At 41.1% G+C, this 21,371-nt stretch overlaps 1 protein-coding gene across 2 annotated transcripts in view; it reads right to left on the bottom strand.

The window, feature by feature from the left end:
- SLC6A1 (solute carrier family 6 member 1) overlaps nt 1-21,371 on the bottom strand; it is a 70,476-nt gene that overhangs the window by 4,009 nt on the left and 45,096 nt on the right. For both annotated transcript variants that reach the window (XM_066558277.1, XM_066558276.1), the window contains exons 2-14: nt 17,827-18,240; nt 16,404-16,535; nt 14,972-15,072; nt 13,471-13,580; nt 13,226-13,358; nt 11,749-11,883; nt 11,537-11,640; nt 11,102-11,226; nt 8,854-8,966; nt 5,663-5,794; nt 4,219-4,321; nt 2,782-2,882; nt 933-1,100 (exon numbers count right to left, since the gene is read on the bottom strand). In XM_066558277.1, coding sequence (XP_066414374.1) covers nt 933-1,100; nt 2,782-2,882; nt 4,219-4,321; nt 5,663-5,794; nt 8,854-8,966; nt 11,102-11,226; nt 11,537-11,640; nt 11,749-11,883; nt 13,226-13,358; nt 13,471-13,580; nt 14,972-15,072; nt 16,404-16,535; nt 17,827-18,061 — 1,692 coding nt within the window. In that variant the 5' untranslated portion in view covers nt 18,062-18,240. The remainder of the gene's footprint in view (nt 1-932; nt 1,101-2,781; nt 2,883-4,218; nt 4,322-5,662; nt 5,795-8,853; nt 8,967-11,101; nt 11,227-11,536; nt 11,641-11,748; nt 11,884-13,225; nt 13,359-13,470; nt 13,581-14,971; nt 15,073-16,403; nt 16,536-17,826; nt 18,241-21,371) is intronic.

Here is a 21,371-nt window from a genome sequence, read left to right as displayed (position 1 = left end):
CTGGCATTAATCAGGACAAATTTCCATAATTTGCAAACCTCTCCTCTGGTTTCTAGGTGTGAGGAGCTGGAATGCCAAGTGTCTGCAGCTGCCAGAGCAGAGATAAGGACCCTGTGGAACGTGGGGAGTTGTGTTCAGCAACAGATGGCTCAGACACTCTCTTCTCTTTTGGTTGGCACTTTTATGGATTTTTGGGTTTTTTTTTTAGCTCAAAGCAAAATGGCTGAGGGGGAAATAGATGAGAGGAAAGAAGTGCCCAGCAATCTTTGATTGCACAGGTGCCAAGGTGTGGCAGCCATATTTTCAGAAAAATCCCTTGGCCCAGGATTTTTTTCTGGGAAGCTGAGAAGCCTCAGAGAAAAAAGGAAAACAAATTCTTATCTCATTTGCTTCTCCTGTGTTGTGCTCACATGTGGAATGTGTTTGGAGATTGTTTACCCACAGGTGACTGTTCCATTGGTTTCATGTGAATTATTTTGACCTAATGACCAATCAGTGCCAAGCTGTGTTGAGGCTCTGGAAGGAGTCACAAGTTTTCATTATTATCTTTTTAACCTTCTGTCTCTATCCTTTCCTGTATTTTTTAATATAATATAATATAATATAATATAATATAATATAATATAATATAATATAATATAATATAATATAATATAATATAATATAATATAATATAATATAATATAATATAATATAATATAATATAATATAATATATCTTAATAAAATATAATAGAAATATAATAGAAATATAATATAATATATTAAATTAGTATCTTAATATATAATCTAGTATCTTAATAAAATATTAATAAAATATTAATAAAATAATAAATTATCCTTCCAAGAACATGGATTCAGATTCATCAAGCCTTCCTTCATCTGGGCACCCCACAAATACCATACCAGGGGGGTTGGGACAGGCAGGCTTACCTGTTTTAGGGATCCTTTCAGGGTGAGGAACATGTATGCCATGTAGCCAGGAATCAGCACCATAGAGGACAGGGCCATGAACCAGCCCACCCCCTGGCCCCATTTTGGGAACACGTAACTGCCCATGGTCAGGGGGGTCATCTGCACAGCACTGAAGATGAACACTCCCTGCAAAGGAGAAGGGAGGGTTTGGGGTCAGATTCCCACAGTGTTCTGGCTTCAAGAGTTTTTCTGGAGCTTCCCAAGATGCCTCTTGCCAAAATGAATGTTTCACCTCAAAGCTGTGTTTTCACATATAAACCTGCACCTCAGATAATCCAGGTGTGCTGCTGGGAGCAGTAAATTCCTTGGATAAGCTGCGCAGAGCCAGAGGGAAGGGGGCTGCTGGGGAAAACAGGGATCCTGGGAATAGCTGGAACCCAAAAGCAACTGAGGAAAATAGGGATCCTGGGAATAGCTGGAACCCAAAAGCAACTGGGGAAAACAGGGATCCTGGGAATAGCTGGAACCCAAAAGGAACTGGGGGAAATAGGGATCCTGGGAATAGCTGGAACCCAAAAGCAACTGGGGAAAACAGGGATCCTGGGAATAGCTGGAACCCAAAAGCAACTGGGGAAAACAGGGATCCTGGGAATAGCTGGAACCCAAAAGCATCGTGGGTGCTGCTGCTCAGTGGCACCACGTACATGTCCCCATTGTGCCATTGAGCAGCAGCACCCACGATGCTTTTGGGTTGTTCTCCAATGATGCCCTGCAGACACAGAATTCCACAGGCTATTCCCAGGAAAATCTCCTGTGCTGGCCTGTCTCAAATGGCTAAAGCAGCCAGGAAACCCTGCTAAAGTGAGTCAGGAGGGAGGGAGGCTCATTCTGATCCAGGCTGAGCCCTCGTGCAGGACAGAGGCAGATTCTTATCCCTGCTCTGAAAATTCCCAGAGGCAGAATTTTATCCCTGCTCTGAGCTGGGCTGGGCAGCACATTCTGCTGAGGACTTGACAAATCTGGCCAGTCTGACCATGTTGGGCATCTTCCTCCTGTGCCATAAAAGTAAAATGTTTCTCTTATGCTTTTATGTTCTTACAAAAATGAAATCTGCCTTGATCTGGGAAGGGATGACTCGAGGAACCCTCAACATGAGCACATTTCTGTGTCTTTTTAGTGCTCCTCATTTGCTTTCTCTGGTTAAATGCTGGCTCATGTGTAATAGTTTGTTACATTGCATCTGGGTTCAGTGTATGTGCAGTACATTTACATTTCTTTGCTTACTACTTCACAAAGTACTGAATGGGATTAACTGGGTAAAGTTTAGAATCAGGGAAAAAGCTGTTCTGTGGTTTCCAGTACAGATTCATGGCAGAGTTTGCCAGAAAACCCACAGCAATGCAGTATAAAATGATTAATATATGCCACAGAATGCCATGAGGGAAGAACAAGAGTTTAGAACCCCGTTCTGTCACCAGAAGGGCTTGTGGAGGAATTCAGTTTACAGCATGTTGGCATTTTTGTGTACGTGGAAAATTTAGATTTTAGATTGCTAAATTCTATCTAGAACACCAAAAAAAAAAAAAAAAGTGTCAAAATTTGTTCCTCAGAGTTTTCTAACTCTGCCAATCAACCTCTTGAGCATTTCCAGAGGTCTAATAAAAATCTTCACTTCTCTTTTTGGGGCACAATCTTCCTGGAATGACACTGCTTTTTGCTTATTGCCTTCAATGGGATTGCTCAAATCCTTAAAAAAGGAGAGAGGGCAGAACTAATATGGACCTGTGGGGCTGGAAATGACAAGGCTGCAGCACCCAGGCCACTCATTTACATCCTTTCAACCAGAGAATAAAAGTTTGTTCCTTACTGCCACAATGATAGGAGTGAAAAAGGACCAGCAGAGTTTCCACCAGATGCAGGGTCTGTATCCCACCATCTCTTGGATGTTGTCATAAAATCTATTAACACCTGGGTAAAGAAATAAGGAACAACACAGAAACATATCAGGTAGTGGAGTTGATGGGAAGCTCAATGGTTCTGAGAGATATAGTCATAAATTATGATTATGATATATGATATAGTAATAAATTATGATTATTATTTGGAAGCTCTACAAAGATCTCAACTTTTCCTCAAGGCAAAACGTGTGCAAACTCAAAAGCAACAAAAGTCACCTGTTCTCACTCTTCCACATCATAATTAATTAAATAGAGACCAGCAAACTTACTCCCATGCCAAATGAGGAAGTTGCACATGGGAAGGTCAGATGCAAGAAACACCCTTGATTGATTCCAACTCTAGGGTATATTAGGATGAGAAAATTAGGGTATATTTTACAATTATGAACCTCCCCTTAAACCCATCCCAGCATTAACCAGCTTCATTGCAGTGCCCACCATGGATGGGCAGGAGTGGAGCTGCAATCAGAGGGCCCCTCCTGCTGCTGCTGCTCCCCACCAGCCTCCCAAAGCTGTGTCTGTCACCAGTCCATGGCTCTGATTTCTTCATGATTCTGTCACCAATTTATGGCTCTGATCTCTTCCAGAGCCTGGAGCTGACAATTCCAAGCTGTGCTTCCAGCCCTGTATGGACCATCCACTTAAGCTCCTTGTGGGGTCCCTTCCAGCTCAGAACATTCTGTGATTTCCATGAGAATTTTGGTGTATTTTTCCATTTGCTGGGCTCTCCAGCAGTGCCTCTCCCCTGTTAAATGCTGTTCCATCCTCTCAGGCCCACTGAAATCCAGCAGGAAGCTCCTGGAGCAGCTGGAGTGCCTCAGTGGGGATGGGAGCAGCTCCTCAGAGGAGCTGACAGAGCTCTGAGGTCAAAAATGCTCTGTGACAATATCCCACAGACCCATTAATGCTTGCAGCCACAGACTGCCAGCCCAGGGTCTGGATATTTAAGGTGATTATTCCCTAACTGACCAAGGAGCCTGGCTCCCTGCAAGACCCTGGAGTGGGAAAATTTCTGGAAAAACGAAATATTGCAAATCCCAAGAGTCCTGAGGAAGTATGTACCCAAAACCTCTGAAGATCCAGGCTTCCCAAGGAAGTGGGACAGGAAAGGATATGGAATATCACCCTTTTAATAGTCCTGAAACTCTTCATGGCTCCCAAGCCTCTAGGTAGAGTGTTTAAAAGGCAGCAGCACCTTCCACAAGCCAACTTTGAATTCTATCCACAGAAACCAAAGCCACTTTCAGTTCCACCCCCACCACATGCACATCAACCACAGATCAGAGGATGAATTATCCTCAGGGTGTGTAAAGCTTAGGGAAAAACACAAACAGGCTTATGTTTACCATAGCACCAGGATATCGAGATGCACTCAAAGAATACAAGGAACAAGAGACTCATTCCACTGGCAGAGTAGTAGTCAAAAAGCTTAAACACATAGATGCCACCCTGAAACAGAAAAAAAAAAAGTATGAAAAATAGAGCAAGGCCTCCAGCTTCAAAATGTAGGATACAAACTAACAGTGGTGGGTAGGTTAAGGGCCTATTAGTGTAAATTAAACAGGTTAAGTTTTTTTAAGGCTTGAGGTCAATCCTGATGAAATTAAGATTGCTGCTGTTTAAACTGGAAAGTTTAATTTTGCTGTTTGCTCTTTATTTGGTAATTTAATCATAATTTAATCACTAACCATTTCCCTCAAGCAGTTTGCAAAGTCAACATCTCCAGCTGCCACTTTTTTGGCTGTAGGAATGTGGGGAAGTGCATTTTGCTGTCCCATGAGCCCTGGAGGGGACACCAAGGTGAGGCCTTTTTGGGGCTACCTAAAAACCACAGGCCAGGCAGAATTAAGGGAATAAAAAGCAGTTCCATTTATTGAAGGGCCTGCAGGTACATTTAGGGCAGATGAAATCCCCCAGGGCCTACACCCAAAATGGACCCTGGCTCACAGGATTTTATACTTTTATCAGTTTGGTCCATTTGCACATTGAGGGTTCATCTGCCCATTCCAGCTGCAGGTAATGAAGTCATTGAGCCCAAGTTTGCTCCCCCCAAGTCCCTTTTGTTCCCATCTCTGGGCCCTGGGGCAGTGAGGTGTCCTTGATTGCCAGGCCTGGAGAGGAATTGTTGTGTGTGCCCAAAATGGGGAAGCTGCAGCTGACACTGGGTGTGCAGTTTGGAGGGACACACTGAAGAGCTGCAGGAGTACCAATAAATTAAATATATAAAAGCTAAAAAGCTAAGGCATCATTCCCACTGACACTCAGGAAGTTGCTGCTTGATTTGCAGTAAATATCAGCTACAAGGGGGATTTGTGCTGTGTTTTTCCCTCCCACACGTGTGATTTCTGTGTGAGGCAGTCCCAGCAAGCAGCAGCACACAGAGCAGGGATGAAAGCAGGCACTGCCACTTGATGCAGCTCCTGAGAGTGACTGCTCAGCCAGCACCACTCTGAGTTTATGTGAGCAACATCTTCAGGCAAGCTGCAGCTGACACTGGCTGTGAAGTTTGGAGTTTACACTAAAGAACAGCAGAGTACAAATATATAAAAACTACAATAGCTCAATATATAAAAGCAAAACAATCCTAATATTAAAGAAATGATACTAATATCAATGAATACAATACAAATACAAATATCAAAGCTAAAGTCTTAAGGGCGTTCTACGCTTAAACCGCCCAAACCTTGGCGAGCAGGAATCCCTGACAATCCAGGGGCTGGCAGAGATTCCTGGCTGGACTGGGGAAGGAGAATGGTGGAGCAGGGCAGAGGCAGCCCCAGGGATCAGTACCTGAGTGATGTTGGACAGCCCTATCACGTAGGACACGATGCACACCACGGCGATGAAGAGCTCGCGGCGGTTGCGCAGCAGCTTGGGGAACTCGTCCACCAGGGCAGTGATGAACCCTTCCACGGTGCAGAACTGCAGGAAAAGGGACACAAAACACACTCCAGGGCCCAGCTGGACACAAAAAACGCTGCAGAGCCCAGCATGGAGTTTTGGGGAGCAGTTTGTGATTGGACCCTTGGCTGGCCTGAGGCTGCAGCCGTCCAGCGAGAAGTGAAAATTCGCTTGACTGCAGCGGAAGCTCTGCTCCTGAATCTCCTTGGCTCTGTCTAAAGAGATCTGTGCAAAAAGATTTCCAGCTCGAGGAGCACTCAGAATTCTGAGCTATGAACTGTTGCTGTCGCTCTGTGAACAGGAACTGCTCTTTTTCTGTAATAAAGATAATAAACCTACAGTTGAGGGCTTTGGTCCCTCAATCCTACAAAATAAACTTCCTTTTGTGTGATTTACTCACATGCAAGAGAGCTAACACACAGAGAAAGTCTAACCAGATTGGTGCTTCATGCAGAAGGTTAAAGATTCTCATATGCAATAAATTAAATATTCTCTGTATCCCCAGGAAACATTTTTTGTTGAGGCTGTGTCCTCCAAATAGCCACACTCCAGAATCCCTCTGTGTGTATATAGTCAGATAAATGTTATCATTATGGTGGCTGAAATATGATCTGTGCAAAAAGATTTCCAGCTCAAGGAGCACTCAAAATTCTGAGCTATGAACTGTTGCTTTCACTCTGTGAACAGGAACTGCTCTTTTTTTTGTAATAAAGATGATAAACTTCAGTTGAGGGCTTTGGTCCCTCAATCCTACAAAATAAACTTCTTTTTTATGTGATTTACAAAATAAACTTCTTTTTTATGTGATTTACAAAATAAACTTCTTTTTTATGTGATACAAGAAAGCCAACACACAGAGAAAGTCTAACCAGATTGGTGCTTCACGCAGAAAATTAAAGATTCTCATATGATTCTCATATGTAATAAATCAAATATTCTCTGTATCCCCAGAAAACATTTTTGTTGAGGCTGTGTCCTCCAAATGGCCACACTCCAGAATCCCTCTGTGTGTAAATATTCAGATAAATGTTATCATTATGATGGCTGCAATATGAAAACCAGAAGATGAGTAAAGTTTTATTAATTTTCAGCAGAGCAAGTAGAATTCAACCAATGGTTACAGCTCGTGTAAATTAGAGTGGATGAAATGTTTCAGTGACAGACAGAAAATGCAGAGAGCATGACAGCCTGTAGATACATATTCCTTTTAATAATATTAGACCACCTTCCTCAGCTGTTAGTTGCCTAGAGACAAATGCTTTCAAGAATATTTTTGACCCAATTTTTCACAGCAGTTTCCCCCCAGATTGAGCAATGGGTTTTAATGTCAAGCCTGAAGCTCACTGAAAAACAAAGAAATAAAAAGTGTAAATTTTCAACTTCCTTTCATCTCCTAGGATAAAATACCCTCCTTGGTCTTTTTGTGTTCACAGGCTGAAGTCAGCTTGGATTTGTAGAAAATGATGGATTTTCTCTCCTGAAAGACTGGTCCAGTGCTAAGGCAGTAAATCCCACATTCCTTTATGTGCTGGGAGGGCTGTGCTAGGGACTGGGAGCTGCTGCTTTGCCAGCTGCAGCTGATTGCAGGTAAATTAACACATCTGCCCAGGACTGGGCTCCTAAAAGTGATCCAAGAGTCCAGCAGCCAGGGGCAACTTCCCTGAACAAATCCTCCAAGTATTCCTTGTGAAATAAGGCAGGGTGCTCTCCTGAGTGCTGCCACTGGGGCTGTTCTCTGTATTAAAATTAGCACTGATTAACAAAAGGTTTTATTGGACAGAGTTATTTTTAAAGAGTTTTCTCTCATGCTCTGTGCTTTTTTATTTGTGTCCCAGTCAACATTTCTAATTATTCCATGTGTTAATTATTTAATAGTTTAATCTAGACAGAGAATATCTTGGATTTGCAAACCCCAGGGTTGAGCCTCCTCCTTCATTTTCAGTTGTCAGATCCCACCCAGAGCTTCAGTACAGCCTGAACCAATAAATTGGTGACCCTTTCCCTTGGAAGTGATTTCAGAGCACATCAAAACCCAGAATATCCTCAGTAACCATCCCACTGCCCAGTGAATTAACTCCAGATCTTAAAATGAAATGTGTGCTGTGTCTTTTTGCTCCTGTGGTGAGTTCTGGAGCCGCCCTTCAGAAATACCTGTGGCATCCAAATCTTGTAAAACACATCCCAGTGTCTCCTACACAGCTGAACACTGAACAAGTATTTTTAACATTGTGATTTAACAGGGAATATTTCAAAGATAAGCTCCTTTATGACTGCAGAATAAATTTTCTGCCCATTTTTCACGTGCTTCCAGCAGTTCATGAAAGAGCAGAGGTGTTCAAGCATCATTTTTTTGACTCAGTCTTTCCTGAGTGCCTCCTATTCTTTATTTGATTATTCCAGGGACCATCCTGCCCCACTTCCAGCTGGCAGTGGAGAGTACAACCCTGTTGTGTTGTTGTGCCTGACCAGAATGGGAAAGCAGCACCTGACACTCTGAGTTTAGAGTTATACACTGAAGAACTGCAGGATTATGAATATAAGAAAAATATAAAAGCTAAATATATAAAGAATCCTAATATAAAACAATGCTAATATAAAATAAATAACCCTAATATAAAATAAATAATCCTAATTTATTAAATAAATTCTAAATTATAAAATAATGATTTTGAAATGATAAAATAAAGAATCCTAAATTATGAAATAAATCCTAAATTATAAAATAATCTTAATATACACTGAAGAACTGCAGGATTATGAATATAAGAAAAATATAAAAGCTAAATATATAAAAAATCCTAATATAAAGTAATTTTAATATAACAGAAATAATCTTAATTTATTAAATAAATTCTAAATTATAAAATAATGAATTTGAAAATTATAAAATAAATAATCCCACATTATAAAATAAATAATCCCAAATTATTAAATAAAGAATCCTAAATTATAAAATAAATCCCAAATTATAAAATAAATAATCCTAATAAAAATAAATAAAATGCAAAGAAAAACATCAAACCTGATTCCACCCAGTGGCAGAAAATCTGTATTTTTATTGGTTTCCACCCCAGTTTTACCTGACTGTCAATGCCAAGCATGAGCAGCATGGAGAAGAAGAGTATTGCCCACAAAGGGGAGATGGGCAGCTGTGTCACTGCCTCTGGGTAAGCCAGAAATGCCAGTCCAGGGCCTGGGGGAGAGACAGGAGACAGAACATCAGTGGCAGGGCTGGGGCTGGGATCCTCTGCTCCTGCTGGGCTCTGGATGCAGCCCCTGAGCAGAGATTCCAGTGTTCACTGCTCCCTGCTCCTGCAAGCACCTGGGTTTGGAAAGAAACCAGGCAAAACTAAAATAAATAAATAAATAAATAAATAAATAAATAAATAAATAAAATGGACCCCAATTCGCCCAAAGCCAACCAAGCAGAGAGCACGGGATGGGTTCAGCAGCTGCTCCTGAGCCCCCTGGCTCAGCCAAGGCAGGAGTGCTGTCCCTGGCTGGGGTCACCCTCAGGCACTGCTCAGCTCTGTCCCCTCCCTCAAGCAGCTTTTGACAGCTGCATTCTCCTGCTTGGCACCGTTCAGAGCAGAAACAGAGCTCAGCAGTGGAGAAGACACTGTCCAGCATTTCCAGTATTCCCATTTGCTGTTCCATTGCTCTCCCTCCCCCTAAATGCACATTTTAATAAACTCTGTCGTTTTGGATGACCAAACTTTTTAATTTTTCTTCTTGCTAACTGCAGATGGGGGACAGAGTGTTAAACTCCTATTAAAAACCCCTATTTTAAAACCCTATTTAAAAGGGTTTTTTTGTTCTCAGGGTCTGAGGGAAAACCAACAAATTTAATAAATAAATTTATTAATACACAGAATATATTATAAATATAATAATTTATAATAAATATTTTTATTATATAACGTTTATTTAGATTTAATTATTAATTAATATAATGTTTAATATGTTTATTATATAATAAATATATATGAATATAATAAATATAATAAATTATAAATTTATAAAACCACAGAAATAAAACTCGTGTGTTTCACCTAAGGAGTGCCTCTGAGTTTTCAGTTTCCATTAAAAGTCTGTCAGTGACAAGTGCTTGGTCCCAGCCCCCAAACCAGTGGAGCAAGGATGGCACCAACACCTGGATTGCCAAAGTCTAATGAGGATTTTGAAGCAATTAATTGCTAACAAGAGCAGGGAAAGCAATTCAGAAAGCATTCCAAATAGCAGTGCTAAAAGCAAAATAAACTTCAGATAAATATGTTAATTTTACTCTGTTTAGCATTCCACAGAAATGCAGTTAGGCCTTTTAATAATATCATTTGTTTTATAAGGCTGTATAAAAGATGGCAAAATAACCTCTCATGGTGATAAAATCTGGCACCAGCCTCCAAACTTACTAGGAGAAATAGAAGCCTTAATTAAAGGGTCAAATTTTTAAATATCCTTTGCAATTAGTGGCCATGGGCATCTTTCAGAGATCTGTTATCAAATGTACTTAATATGATGTAAAAATATGGTGGTGTTTGCAGGTGTAGCCTTTATATAACTCCTTCTGTATCAAAGAAATAAATCCATAAAGCTTATTTCACACACCACTGCCTTTCCAGAGCAGCTTTTAATAACAGTGCTTGCCATCATCATTTTGCACCTAATCTCTTTGTATGTGTAATTTATTGAAGATTATTTGCAGGGCTTAAATTCTCTCCTTTTCTAACCAAGGAGAATATTTCAGTGGGTTGTGTTTGCTAATACAGTCATCCAGATTTTGTCCACCAGTGAGTTGCAGCCAAGCTTTGAGTTATGAGATCCCTCCCTGTGGCCAGAACTGCTAAGTGAGTATCTGGTGCACCAGCTGGGTCAGGGCAGCCATCTGCTCTGCTGCTTTGAGCTTTTTCAGCTGGAAGACACACAAGGAACTGCAGGGAAGAACAGAATCCTCCCATGGACAGCTCCACAGCTCCCTGCCCTAAATAAAATGTCTCTCATGATACAGAGTCACATGGAATAGGTGTAGGTGTGAACAGGGAAGAAATGGATCTGCCTCCAAGGGCTTAACCTCAAGAAATGGGAAAAGGAATTAAAACCCAACTGAACTGGGAAATATTAGCTTAAAAACCACCTCATTATGACCAGAACTCCTCCTGCTCTGCCTGGAGTGGGTCGGGACAACACTTTTCCTCCTGGGAGACTGAGGGGACAGGGAGCTGAGGAGCTGTGGGGAGGGATTTTGAACAGTTGCAGGAACAACCTACAAGCAAAAAAACAAAACCAAAAAACCCTGATGCACAGCTTAGAGGAAAAGATTTCGGGTACCTGATGCTGCAACATCTGCAATTGGCCTCTTTGTGACATTGGCCATGAATCCCACAATGGAGAAGATGACAAAGCCAGCAAACATGCTCGTGCATGAGTTTATGCAGCACACTATGATGGAGTCCCTGAAACAAAGGGAAGGGGCTTTAAGCAGCAGGGAAAGCAAATGTTCATCCTTTTTGGGGTTTATTTATTGATTTCTTTTTTTCCTGTGGAAAGATCTCAATGATTTAGGATTTCCCAGTTTGGGCTCCATTCCATGCTGGGGAAGTCTCTCCCATTGGTGTAAAGGCAGTCACACATCTCACCCCCAGCCAGACAGAACAGTTAATATTCAACACTAAACTTTATTTCAATTATCTGTGCACAGAGACAGGAGCCAGCTCCAGCTGAGACAGGCAAGTGGCACTGCAATATGTGCAGTCATCTGCTTACCTGTAAACATTATTGTGGAAAGGGTTGTAACTTCCAAGGGCAATCAGTGAACCAAGACCCAAACCATAGGAGAAGAAAATCTGTGTGGCAGCATCCAGCCAAACCTGATGGCAGGAAACAAGTTTTTAAAAATCTGTTTCTGCACTTGAGGAGCAGCTCATAAGGGGAACAGTGAGGAGTGAAACTTTGGCTTACCAGCATGGAATATTTACCTCAGAGTCTGAAAGCTTGCTGAAATTGGGAGTTATATAGAATAAAATGCCTTCCTTTGCTCCAGGCAGTGTTACACCACGGAAGAACAAGATAAGCAGCATAACATAGGGATAAGTAGCAGAGAAATATACCACCTGATGGGAAGAAACAAGGCAGTGTAAGTGTGCAAGGAAGAATAATCAAAAGTATCTGCTCCCTGAAAATACGCTAGCAGCAACTGAGGATGGCTCTTAAAATTGAGGCATTTTTCAATGAAAAGGCTTGGGAAGTGCCTCCAGCAAAACTCCCTAAACTCCAGCTCTAAAGGCAGGTGGCTGCTGCCTATTTTTCTGAAAAGAGAACAGTGTGGACTAGGATGTTTTCACACTTTTTTTTTTGGTATTTAACACAAGGAAGTCCCAAAAGCACAAGGATCATGGCACCAGGATCCTGCTTGTAACACATCTGGCAGTTCATTTTTTTCACTCTCTACTCCTCTATATTATACAGGCTCCTACTTTCTTGCCTTTTCAGAGGTCCTGTCAGAAACCCTTTCTGAACTCAGACTCAGCCCTCTTTTTGGCCTCTTTGTGCTTTGGAGACAGGAGAAGGCAAATGGTTTGCTCTGAGCTCAGCTCAGGCCTGTCCAACACACAGTTCAAGGTGGGTCACAGTTTTACCCTCTTGTCAAAAACCAACAATCTGTTCCCTCAGTGTGAAGAAATCCCAGCCCTCTGCACCAGACCTGAGGTCTTCTAACCCAACACCAAACCCCATTGCTGTGGCTTTTCATTTCCCTGGGATTTCTTCCAGCAGGGCAAGGCATGAGCCAATGTCAGATGTTGCTGCCCTTTAATTCAGAAAGGTCTCTCAAGAATATCATTTCCTTTAATTGATTAGTAAATCCTAATTTCCACTCACAGCCAGGCAGAGCCCAAGAAGCACAGGGTGAAATCCTGTGAGAGGACCTCAAATGTTTCTCACTCACATGGGGGAAGGTGGGAGCAGCTCTTCCCAACACTTCTTTGCATATCAGGTCCAGCAAGAATTTTGCATTTATTGCAACAGTTCTTCTGAATATTCCAGCTGGTTTGGATAGCAATAGAGTGAGGATGAAGTGGTTTGGTTCCAGCAAGAATTTTGCATTTATTGCACAGTTCTTGCTGGAACCAAACCGCTTCATCCCCACTCTGGTGCTATCCAAACCAGCTGGAATATTCATCCCAGGAAGAAGCAGAAATATTTTTGGGTGATTTTATACCTGGCCAAGCCAAGAGGCCTGTAAGTGAAACATCTAAGGCTGTGGTCTGACCTAGCTAGAGAGGAAACAGCTCTTCCTAAAACATGGGGCTGTATCAATCCAAGAAAACAAAAATCCTTCACAGAGCTCTGACAGCCAAACTGCCCCCGGCGCCTCTTACCTCAAGAACTTACAGAATATTTGAGCAAAATGGGCATTTTCAATTGAAAGGTATTAACAATACTTTTTAATCTTACCTTTCCAGTCCAGCCTACCCCCTTCCAGATACAAAAATACACCAGAATCCAGGCAATTGCCAGGGTGATTGCCAGTGGCCATCGGATTTGCCCAGGCTTTTCCAAGCCGTCGGTCATTTGGTGCATGTTGCGTCTGCAAGGAGCCAACACAACATTTGGCAAAGAATTCAGAAGGTGAAACAGGAAGGACAACAAGGTGATCCTTGGACATGCAAGAGGAGGAGAGAGGGAAATGCTGAGCTTACTCCCAGAACTCCACCACGGCACTTGTCATGTTGGTGGTGTTTGCTAAGGTGTAGTTGGAGAAGCAGCGGTCGGTGTTCCAGGGGTTCTCACAGTGTTTCCAAGGAAGGGTCTGGAGAAGGGAGAGCACCAAAAACCTGGAGTCAAACACTTCTTAAGCAAGGATTACCTCGAGTATCTCTTTCTTTGCTAGAACTGACAGCTGAGTGCAGAACTAAAGCACCTGGAGCTCTGCAGACATTGATCTCCCCGGGGTGAAAGTGATTTCAATTCCTGTCAGTTGTGGGAGGCAGGTGTGGAAATATTCCCTCTTTTCCTTAACATTGCAGCTCAAATGCTCTGGATTCAATGCACTCACCATTAGAGTATGGTGAAACAGCAGAAAGGACCTCCTGGAGGTCCTGGTACCTCTTGTCGCACAAGAGATAAAAAAATTGGGATGGTTATTGATCAGAGAGTTTCATTTTCCCCTCAGGTCAGGGGATAATTGGAGAAAGATGAAATTTCTATCTGTTATGTGCATGTTCTGCCTGTTTCCATACCATCTTTCAGAAGTTGTGAGGAGCAGAACCTGTTTCTCATGGTATCCATTAGAATGAGCCTCATTTACATACAATTTATAGATCTTTTTGATGGCAATTGTTGGGAAATCCTCTCACAGCACTGCTGTATCAGGGCACTGTGTGCTTTATACACAAGGAGAAGAGGCTTCAAGGGAATTAGAATATTCATTTAACATGGGCCACAAGAAACACTTCCAGACTCTGCCTGACCTTTCACATCAATACCACTTCTGAGGACAACAAAGCAGAAATGGTCATGTCACTCCCAGGCAGTAATTAATGCAAATTTGGTCAAGGAAAAATTCTTTAAAGCCAAGAACAAGCAAGCATGAGCAAAATTTATAGAAGAGACAATTGAACAATGATGCATTAATTATATACAACTTATGTAAGAGTGCTTCCTCAGATGGCCAAACCCCACAAATCAGACAGGACTTACTCAGCTGATGAATCACCCTTGAGGGGGAATAAAGGCAGCTAAAAATAAAGTAAACAGGAAAGAAAACAAAGCAAAAATAACAACAATGAATGGAAGTTCAGAGCTAATCAAATCACAGACCTTCCATTCCATGGGGGTTTCTTTAATAAACCCCTCCATCGTGAAGCCACTTTGCAATGATACTATTTCCCAAAGAACTCATATTTGTGTGGCTGCTACTGAAGAAACAAAATAATTAGTTGTACACTAGAATTTTTCTTGGGGGAGTGACTGACCTGTAAGCTCAGTTTTCTGCTCTAAATTTCTTGTGGAAAAAAAAAAAAATTAAAGGGATTTTTACAAAATAGGGTTTTTTTCAGTAAGAATGGATTATCCAACAGATTTCTGTGCGTTCTGTGTTAACCTCACACATCTACACTGAGGCAGATTAGTGGTGTATCCATATTTTACTTGGCTTTACATCCAAGAAACAATTCCCCATCCCCTCTGACACACACTTACAGTGGTAAAGGAATTATACAGGTAGTATATGGCCCAGGAAATAATCACAATGTAGTAAATATTTAGCCAAAAGGACAGGACTGCAGCAGCCAGCCCCACACCTGTAAGGAAAACAAAGAGAAATGAAACCAAGGGAATTTCCAATGGAAGGGCTGCAGTTCAGGGCAAACACATCACATGGGGCAGGCATCACTGGGAAATGCAGGAGTGAGAATTTCAGCAGTGCCACTCCACAGAGGTGATTATTTGGGTGATGGCTCAGGCAAATCCATGAGCTCACTGCCAGCCTTCAGCTCTCTCTGTGGTGCACTCCCACCTGCTGAGAGTTCTCTGGCACGTTTTACTCCCAGGAAAACGAGCTAAATCAGCTCATTCTGTGGCAGAGCAGCCCCCCAGGAGCTGGTGGCAGATGCACACACAGTGAGAATGTGTTCCAAGGCACTCAGGATGTGATCAGAGTGCCTGCTGGCAGTCAGACCAAAGACAGGCCAGGGCTCCACCACGAGGGTGTCTTCTGCTCCACATGGACACTCCAGGGGTGTTGTGAACTATTTAGGGTAGCTGTTCCATGATCCTGAGCTGGAGGAAGTGCTCACAATAATCAGGATAATGCAAAGCAAGGCTGTACCAATCCCTAACAGCAGCAACTCGAGCAAAAACACTTCTCTGTGAGAGACAATTCCATCTCCCTGCGTTCTCCCAGTGCTAAATCTCCCAGAGCAAAATCCAATCTCAACAAACCCACAGCTCACCCTGTGCTAATTGTCAGTCCTACTGGGTGAGGTAATTTATAACACCACGTGCAGCTTCGCTGGGCCAGAACTCAGCTCAGGAGCTCGGCAGTGTCAAAGGATTTGGGATGAGAAGGGTGAAAATCATCATTTGGGAGGTCTGTGGGTCTGTGCAGAATCGAGATTAAAACCCTGGGGTTCTGGCAATCAAAGCTCAAACTCAAAGCGTGGAGTGAGTTTTTCTTAAGGGATTCAGCATCAAATTGCCAAAAGTGTCTGGCTTTTGAATTTCAGTTAAAAAAACAGGTGATGCCAATCTCTGTGAGCTCAGAAAAATTTACCAAAGTTTACCAAATTGCTGTGAACACAACCAAACCTGCTCAGACAACTACTCCTGGATATGCTATTTGAACAATCTTTATGTATTTCTACAGAAAACCAAAAGAGTTTTTGAAGTTGAAAAATAAGTTTGTTGCAATTCCAATGCCTAAATCTTGCTATCTTTAATGGAGAATAAAAAATATAGCCCAGCACATTTCAAAATCATCAGTTACACCTCAGAAAACCAGTGTGTCTTCTCTAGAAAAATCATGGTTTAAATATAAATGAAAGGCACCAAGAAACATCATCCTTGCCCTGGCACTTTGGGAAACTTGTGCAATTTGGAACCAAAGGAGAAAGAATTGGAATCCATACTGTACCTTTGAACATTGGAGCAAGCTTCCACACTCCAAGGCCTCCTATAGATGTATACTGACCAAGGGAACACTCCAAAAGGAACAGTGGCACTCCAGCAAAAATTAAAGTAAGGAAATAGGGAATCAGGAATGCACCTAAAAATAAATTTTTAACAAGCCTGTTAGAGTGGGCAAAACCACAGAAAAACACAAGTGAATTTCCAGTTTCCATCCCTGTTACATATGAAGAGAAACCCACAGGGTTTTTTTCCTCTGAGATGTAACTTTTCAAAAATGTTAGTGGAAATCACACGTGCACTTCTGAACCAGCACCTCCAGAGGTGAAAATAAAGGGAAAACCAGAACTCCCCATCGTTTAAATGTTTTCTGTTGAAGTAAAAAGCTGAAATCCAGAAGCCTGTGGGCTTTGCTGTCTTCACCTCTCACAGAGAGCACAAAGGCTTTAACCAGCCCTGGCTGCTTTCCAGCCTTTTATGGAGAGCTCAGAGTCAGCTAGAAACCCCATGAAATCCTCTCAAAACTCAGCCCAAAAGAGAGGGATCTGCAGGGTTGGGTGCAGGGCAACGTGCTTTAGTTCTGCTCTGATACTTTATGGTCTTTTAAGTGCCATTGACAGCTTGGAGTTAGGATAAAGTTCAGGGCAGAGCTCAAAGCAGAGCTCCACACTCCAAAATAGCTCTGAACCTCCTGGAAAAGTGGAAAGCACTAAAACCCAAAAAACCAAACCAAAACAAAAAAAAACCCAGCCCAAACAACAACAATAAAATTCCCAAAACAAAATAAAAAACAAAAACAACAACAAAACAACCCAGCCCCAAAACACCACAGCAAACAACCAAAAAAACCAAAAAACCAAAAACCAAACCAAAATACCCAAAACCAAACCAAAGCAACAAAAAAAACCCCAAACCCCAAAACAAAACAAAAACCCCAAAAAAACTAAACCAAAGCAACGAAACCTCCTAAACCCCAAAAAAACCCAAATACCCCACATCAAAGAAACAATGAAAAAACCAAACCAACAACAAAACCCAAAAAATACAAAACAAAGTAAAACCAAAAAACCTCAAAAGACCCCACAGCAAGAAATCAAACAAAAAAACAAAACACCAAACCAACAACAAAACCCCAAAGACCCAAAACAAAACAAAAAACTCAAAAAACCCATCCAAACCACCACAGTAAACAAAAAACCAAAAAGCCAAAAAATCCAACCCCAATCCAATAAACCAAACCAACCAGCCAAGCAAAAAAGAAAAAAAACCCAACCCAAAAAATTCTCAAAAAAATCCTGCAACCCTCCCAGAAAACCGACAAAAAATCCCCAACCAAACCCAACTGAATGTATGAAAAGTCTCTCCAAACCAGGTTTTGATTTGCTGGTAATTTGCTGGTGACTCCTACCCCACAAACCTGCCCAACGTACCTCCGCCATTCTTGCCGCACAGGTAGGGAAATCTCCACACATTCCCTAAGCCAATGGCATAACCTACACAGGACATAAGAAAGTCAAATTTCCCTTTCCAAGTGTCTCGGTCTGGAAGGTCCGTCTTCTTCTTCTGCACTTTTACTACCAAGGTTTTGGGCTTGTCGTTGGTGATGGAGGCGTCGACCTCGGTGGAGATCTGTCCGTCCGCCACTTTGGTGCCGTTGGTGGCCATGTCTCTGGGCTTGGCAGGCGAGGCTCTGGCGGCGGCGGGGCGGGAGATGTCAGCACCAGTCCACGTGGACAGCAGCTTTGCAGCTCGTGGCGATCCACCCGATGCACCAGGGAGCGACGGCGAGCACAGGGCCGGCCCGCGGAGCCGCCGCGCGGAGCCTCAGCGCGCCCCGGAGCCACCTGCGCGACACCACGGGCACGCTCAGACACAGCCACGGGCTCGTGGCAGGGCTGGCTCTGCTCTAGGGGATGGGGCTGCACCAGCAATCCCTACAAAACAAGCCCTAGGATCCACGGGTGGGAACTTTTCCCTATGGATCGCCCATGAGCCTACGGAAAAAAAGAATTTAAAAAACCCCGGGAATAGAAGTTGCGACCTTTAATAGAGGGAATACTGAACTTAGAACATTCATGGCTAATCCAAAACAATCTCCAAGATTCATTTATTATATTTTTTCCTATGGATCACCTATGAATCTACAAAGAAAAGAATTAAAAAAAAAAGAACCAACCAAGGAATAGCAGTTGCCAGCTTTAATAGTGGGTTAATACTGAATTTGGAATGTTCACTGTGGTATTACCAAAACAATCTCCAAGATCCATTTATTATATTTTTTCCTATGGATCACCCATGAATGATGTACAGGAAAAAAAATTACAATCTACAGAAAAAAGAATTAAAAAAGCCCCCCAAGGAATAGCCGTTGCCACCTTTAATAGTGGGTTAATGCTGAATTTAGAATGCTCATGACTAATCCAAAACAATCTCCAAGACCCATTTATTATATTTTTTCCTATGGATTGCTTATGAGATTACAGAAAAAAGAATTTAAAAAACCCCAACAAACCAAGGAATAGCAGTTGCCACCTTTAATAGTGTGTTAATACTTTGGAATTTCACAACTAATCCAAAACAATATCCAAGACCCAGTTATTATATTCTTTCCTATGTACTGCCCATGAGTGATCTACAGAAAAAAAAAATTACAATCTACAGAAAAAAGAATTAAAATTTAAAAAAAACTCCAAGGAATAGCAGTTGCCACCTTTAATAGTGGGTTAATACTGAATTTAGAATGTTCACTGTGATGTTACCAAAACAATCTCCAAGACTCATTTATTTTATTTTTTCTTATGGATTGTCTATGAAGATTGCCTATGAAGAAAGAATTAAAAACCCCAAGGAATAGCAGTTGCCACCATTAATAGTGGGAATATTGAATTTAGAATGTTCATGGCTAATCCAAAACAATCTCCAAGACCCACGGATTGTATTTTGTCCCTATAGATCTCCTATGAGTCTACAGGAAATAGAATTTAAAAAAAAAACAAACCAAGGAATAGCAGTTGCCACCTTTATCAGTGGGTTAATAGTGAATTTAGAATGTTCACAATTAATCCAAAATTATCTCTGAGACCCATTTATTATATTCATCCCTATAGATCACTAACAAGTCTATAGAAAAAACAATTTAAAAAAACCCCCAAGAAATAGCAGTTGCCACCTTTAATAGCAGGTTAATATTTTATTTAGAATGTTCACAACTAATCCAAACCAATCACTGAGACCCACTGATTATATTTCATCCCTATAGATCTCTTACAAGTCTACAGAAAGAATTAAAAAAAAAGATCAAGGCATAGCAGTTGCCACCATTAATAGTGGATTTAGGGAGTTCACTATTAATACAAAACAATCTCCAAGATCCACTTATTATACTTTGTCCCTATAAATCTGAGTTTACAGAAAGAATTAAAAAAAAATGAATCAAGAAACAGCAGTTGCCACCCTTAATAGTGGATTAATAGTGTGTTTAGGACATTCAATATTAATCCAAAACAATCTCCAAGACCTACTGATTATAATTTTTCCAGTAGATCTCCTATGGGTCTACAGAAAGAATTAAAGAAAGTAATCAAGGAATAGCAGTTGCCACCATTAATAGTGGATTTAGAGTGTTCACTATTAACTAAAACAATCTCCAAGACACATTTATTATATTTTTTTTTTCTGTAGATCTTCTATGAGTCTACAGAGAAAAGAATTTTTAAAAAAATCAAGAAATAGCAGTTGCCACCTTTTATAATAGAATAATACTGAATTTAGAACATTTATTATTAATGCAAAACAGTCTCCAAGACCTACTTATATTTGTCCCTATGAATTTCCTATGGGTCTACAGAAAGAATTAAAAAAAATTTAAGAAGTAGCACTTGTCACCTTTAATGGTAAATTAAACAGTACATTTTAAAAGTTCACTATTAATCCAAAACAAATCTCCAAGGTGCACTGATTACATTTTGTCCCAATAGATCACTTACAGGTCTACAGAAAGAATGTAATAATAATTTCAACTAATAGCAGCTGCCATCTTTAATAGTGGATTAAAACTGAATTTAGAATGCTCACTATTAACCAAAGCAATCTCCAAGACGCACTTATTATAATTTTTCCTATAGATCTCTTACAAGTCTGCAGAAAAAATTTAAAAACAATTTCAACTAATAGCAGTTGCCGTCTTTAATAATGGGTTATTAGTGAATTTAGAAAGTTCAGTATTAATCCAAAACAATCTCCAAGACCATCTATTATCCTTTTTCCCTATAGATCTCTTATGAGTCTACACAAAAAAGAATTCAAGAAATACCAACCAAGTCATAGCAGTTGCCATGTTTAATAGTGAATTAATGCTAAATTTAGAATGTTGGCTATTAACCAAAGCAACATCTCTGATTATATTTTGTCCCTAGAGATCTCTTAAGAATCTACAGAAAGAATTAAAAAAAAAGTAAATCAAGAAACAGCAGTTGCCACCATTAACAGTGGATTTGTAGTGAATTTAGAAAGTTCTCTTATCTAAAACACCTTTCCCTGAAATGCTCCCGAAGGAATTAAACAATAAACCAGATCAAGCAAGGGGACTTAATCCTGGTAATGATGTCAAGTTTTACATGTGGTTATAATTAGCTGTTAATGTAAGACAAATGTCTGACAAAGCTGAAATTGTCAGCACAGTGAGATGGCAGCCTGCAATGGCCACTCCTCATTTCTGTTTCCAACCATTTGTGGACCTTTTAAAACACCATTGCTGTTGCTAGGTATACACTTTCAAAATCGAAATAAAACAATAATTATGAAAAATGCCCTGGGGTATTTTCATCAACTTTGAAGTGCTTGTGGCTCCTGCAAACTTCCACAGCTGGAAAAAACCTACTGAAATAAAGCTTTCCATGTCTTCTGTGACCCATATTTATTGTCTGTTTTCTCTTGATAACTCCTTTTTGGCAGCCCAGTGCTCAAACCAGAGGTG

This window comes from Molothrus aeneus, chromosome 12 (genome assembly GCF_037042795.1).
Source record: "Molothrus aeneus isolate 106 chromosome 12, BPBGC_Maene_1.0, whole genome shotgun sequence".
NCBI classification, from domain to species: domain Eukaryota; kingdom Metazoa; phylum Chordata; class Aves; order Passeriformes; family Icteridae; genus Molothrus; species Molothrus aeneus.
Note: the sequence above shows the minus strand (reverse complement) of the source record. Positions and strands in the feature narration are given on the sequence as shown.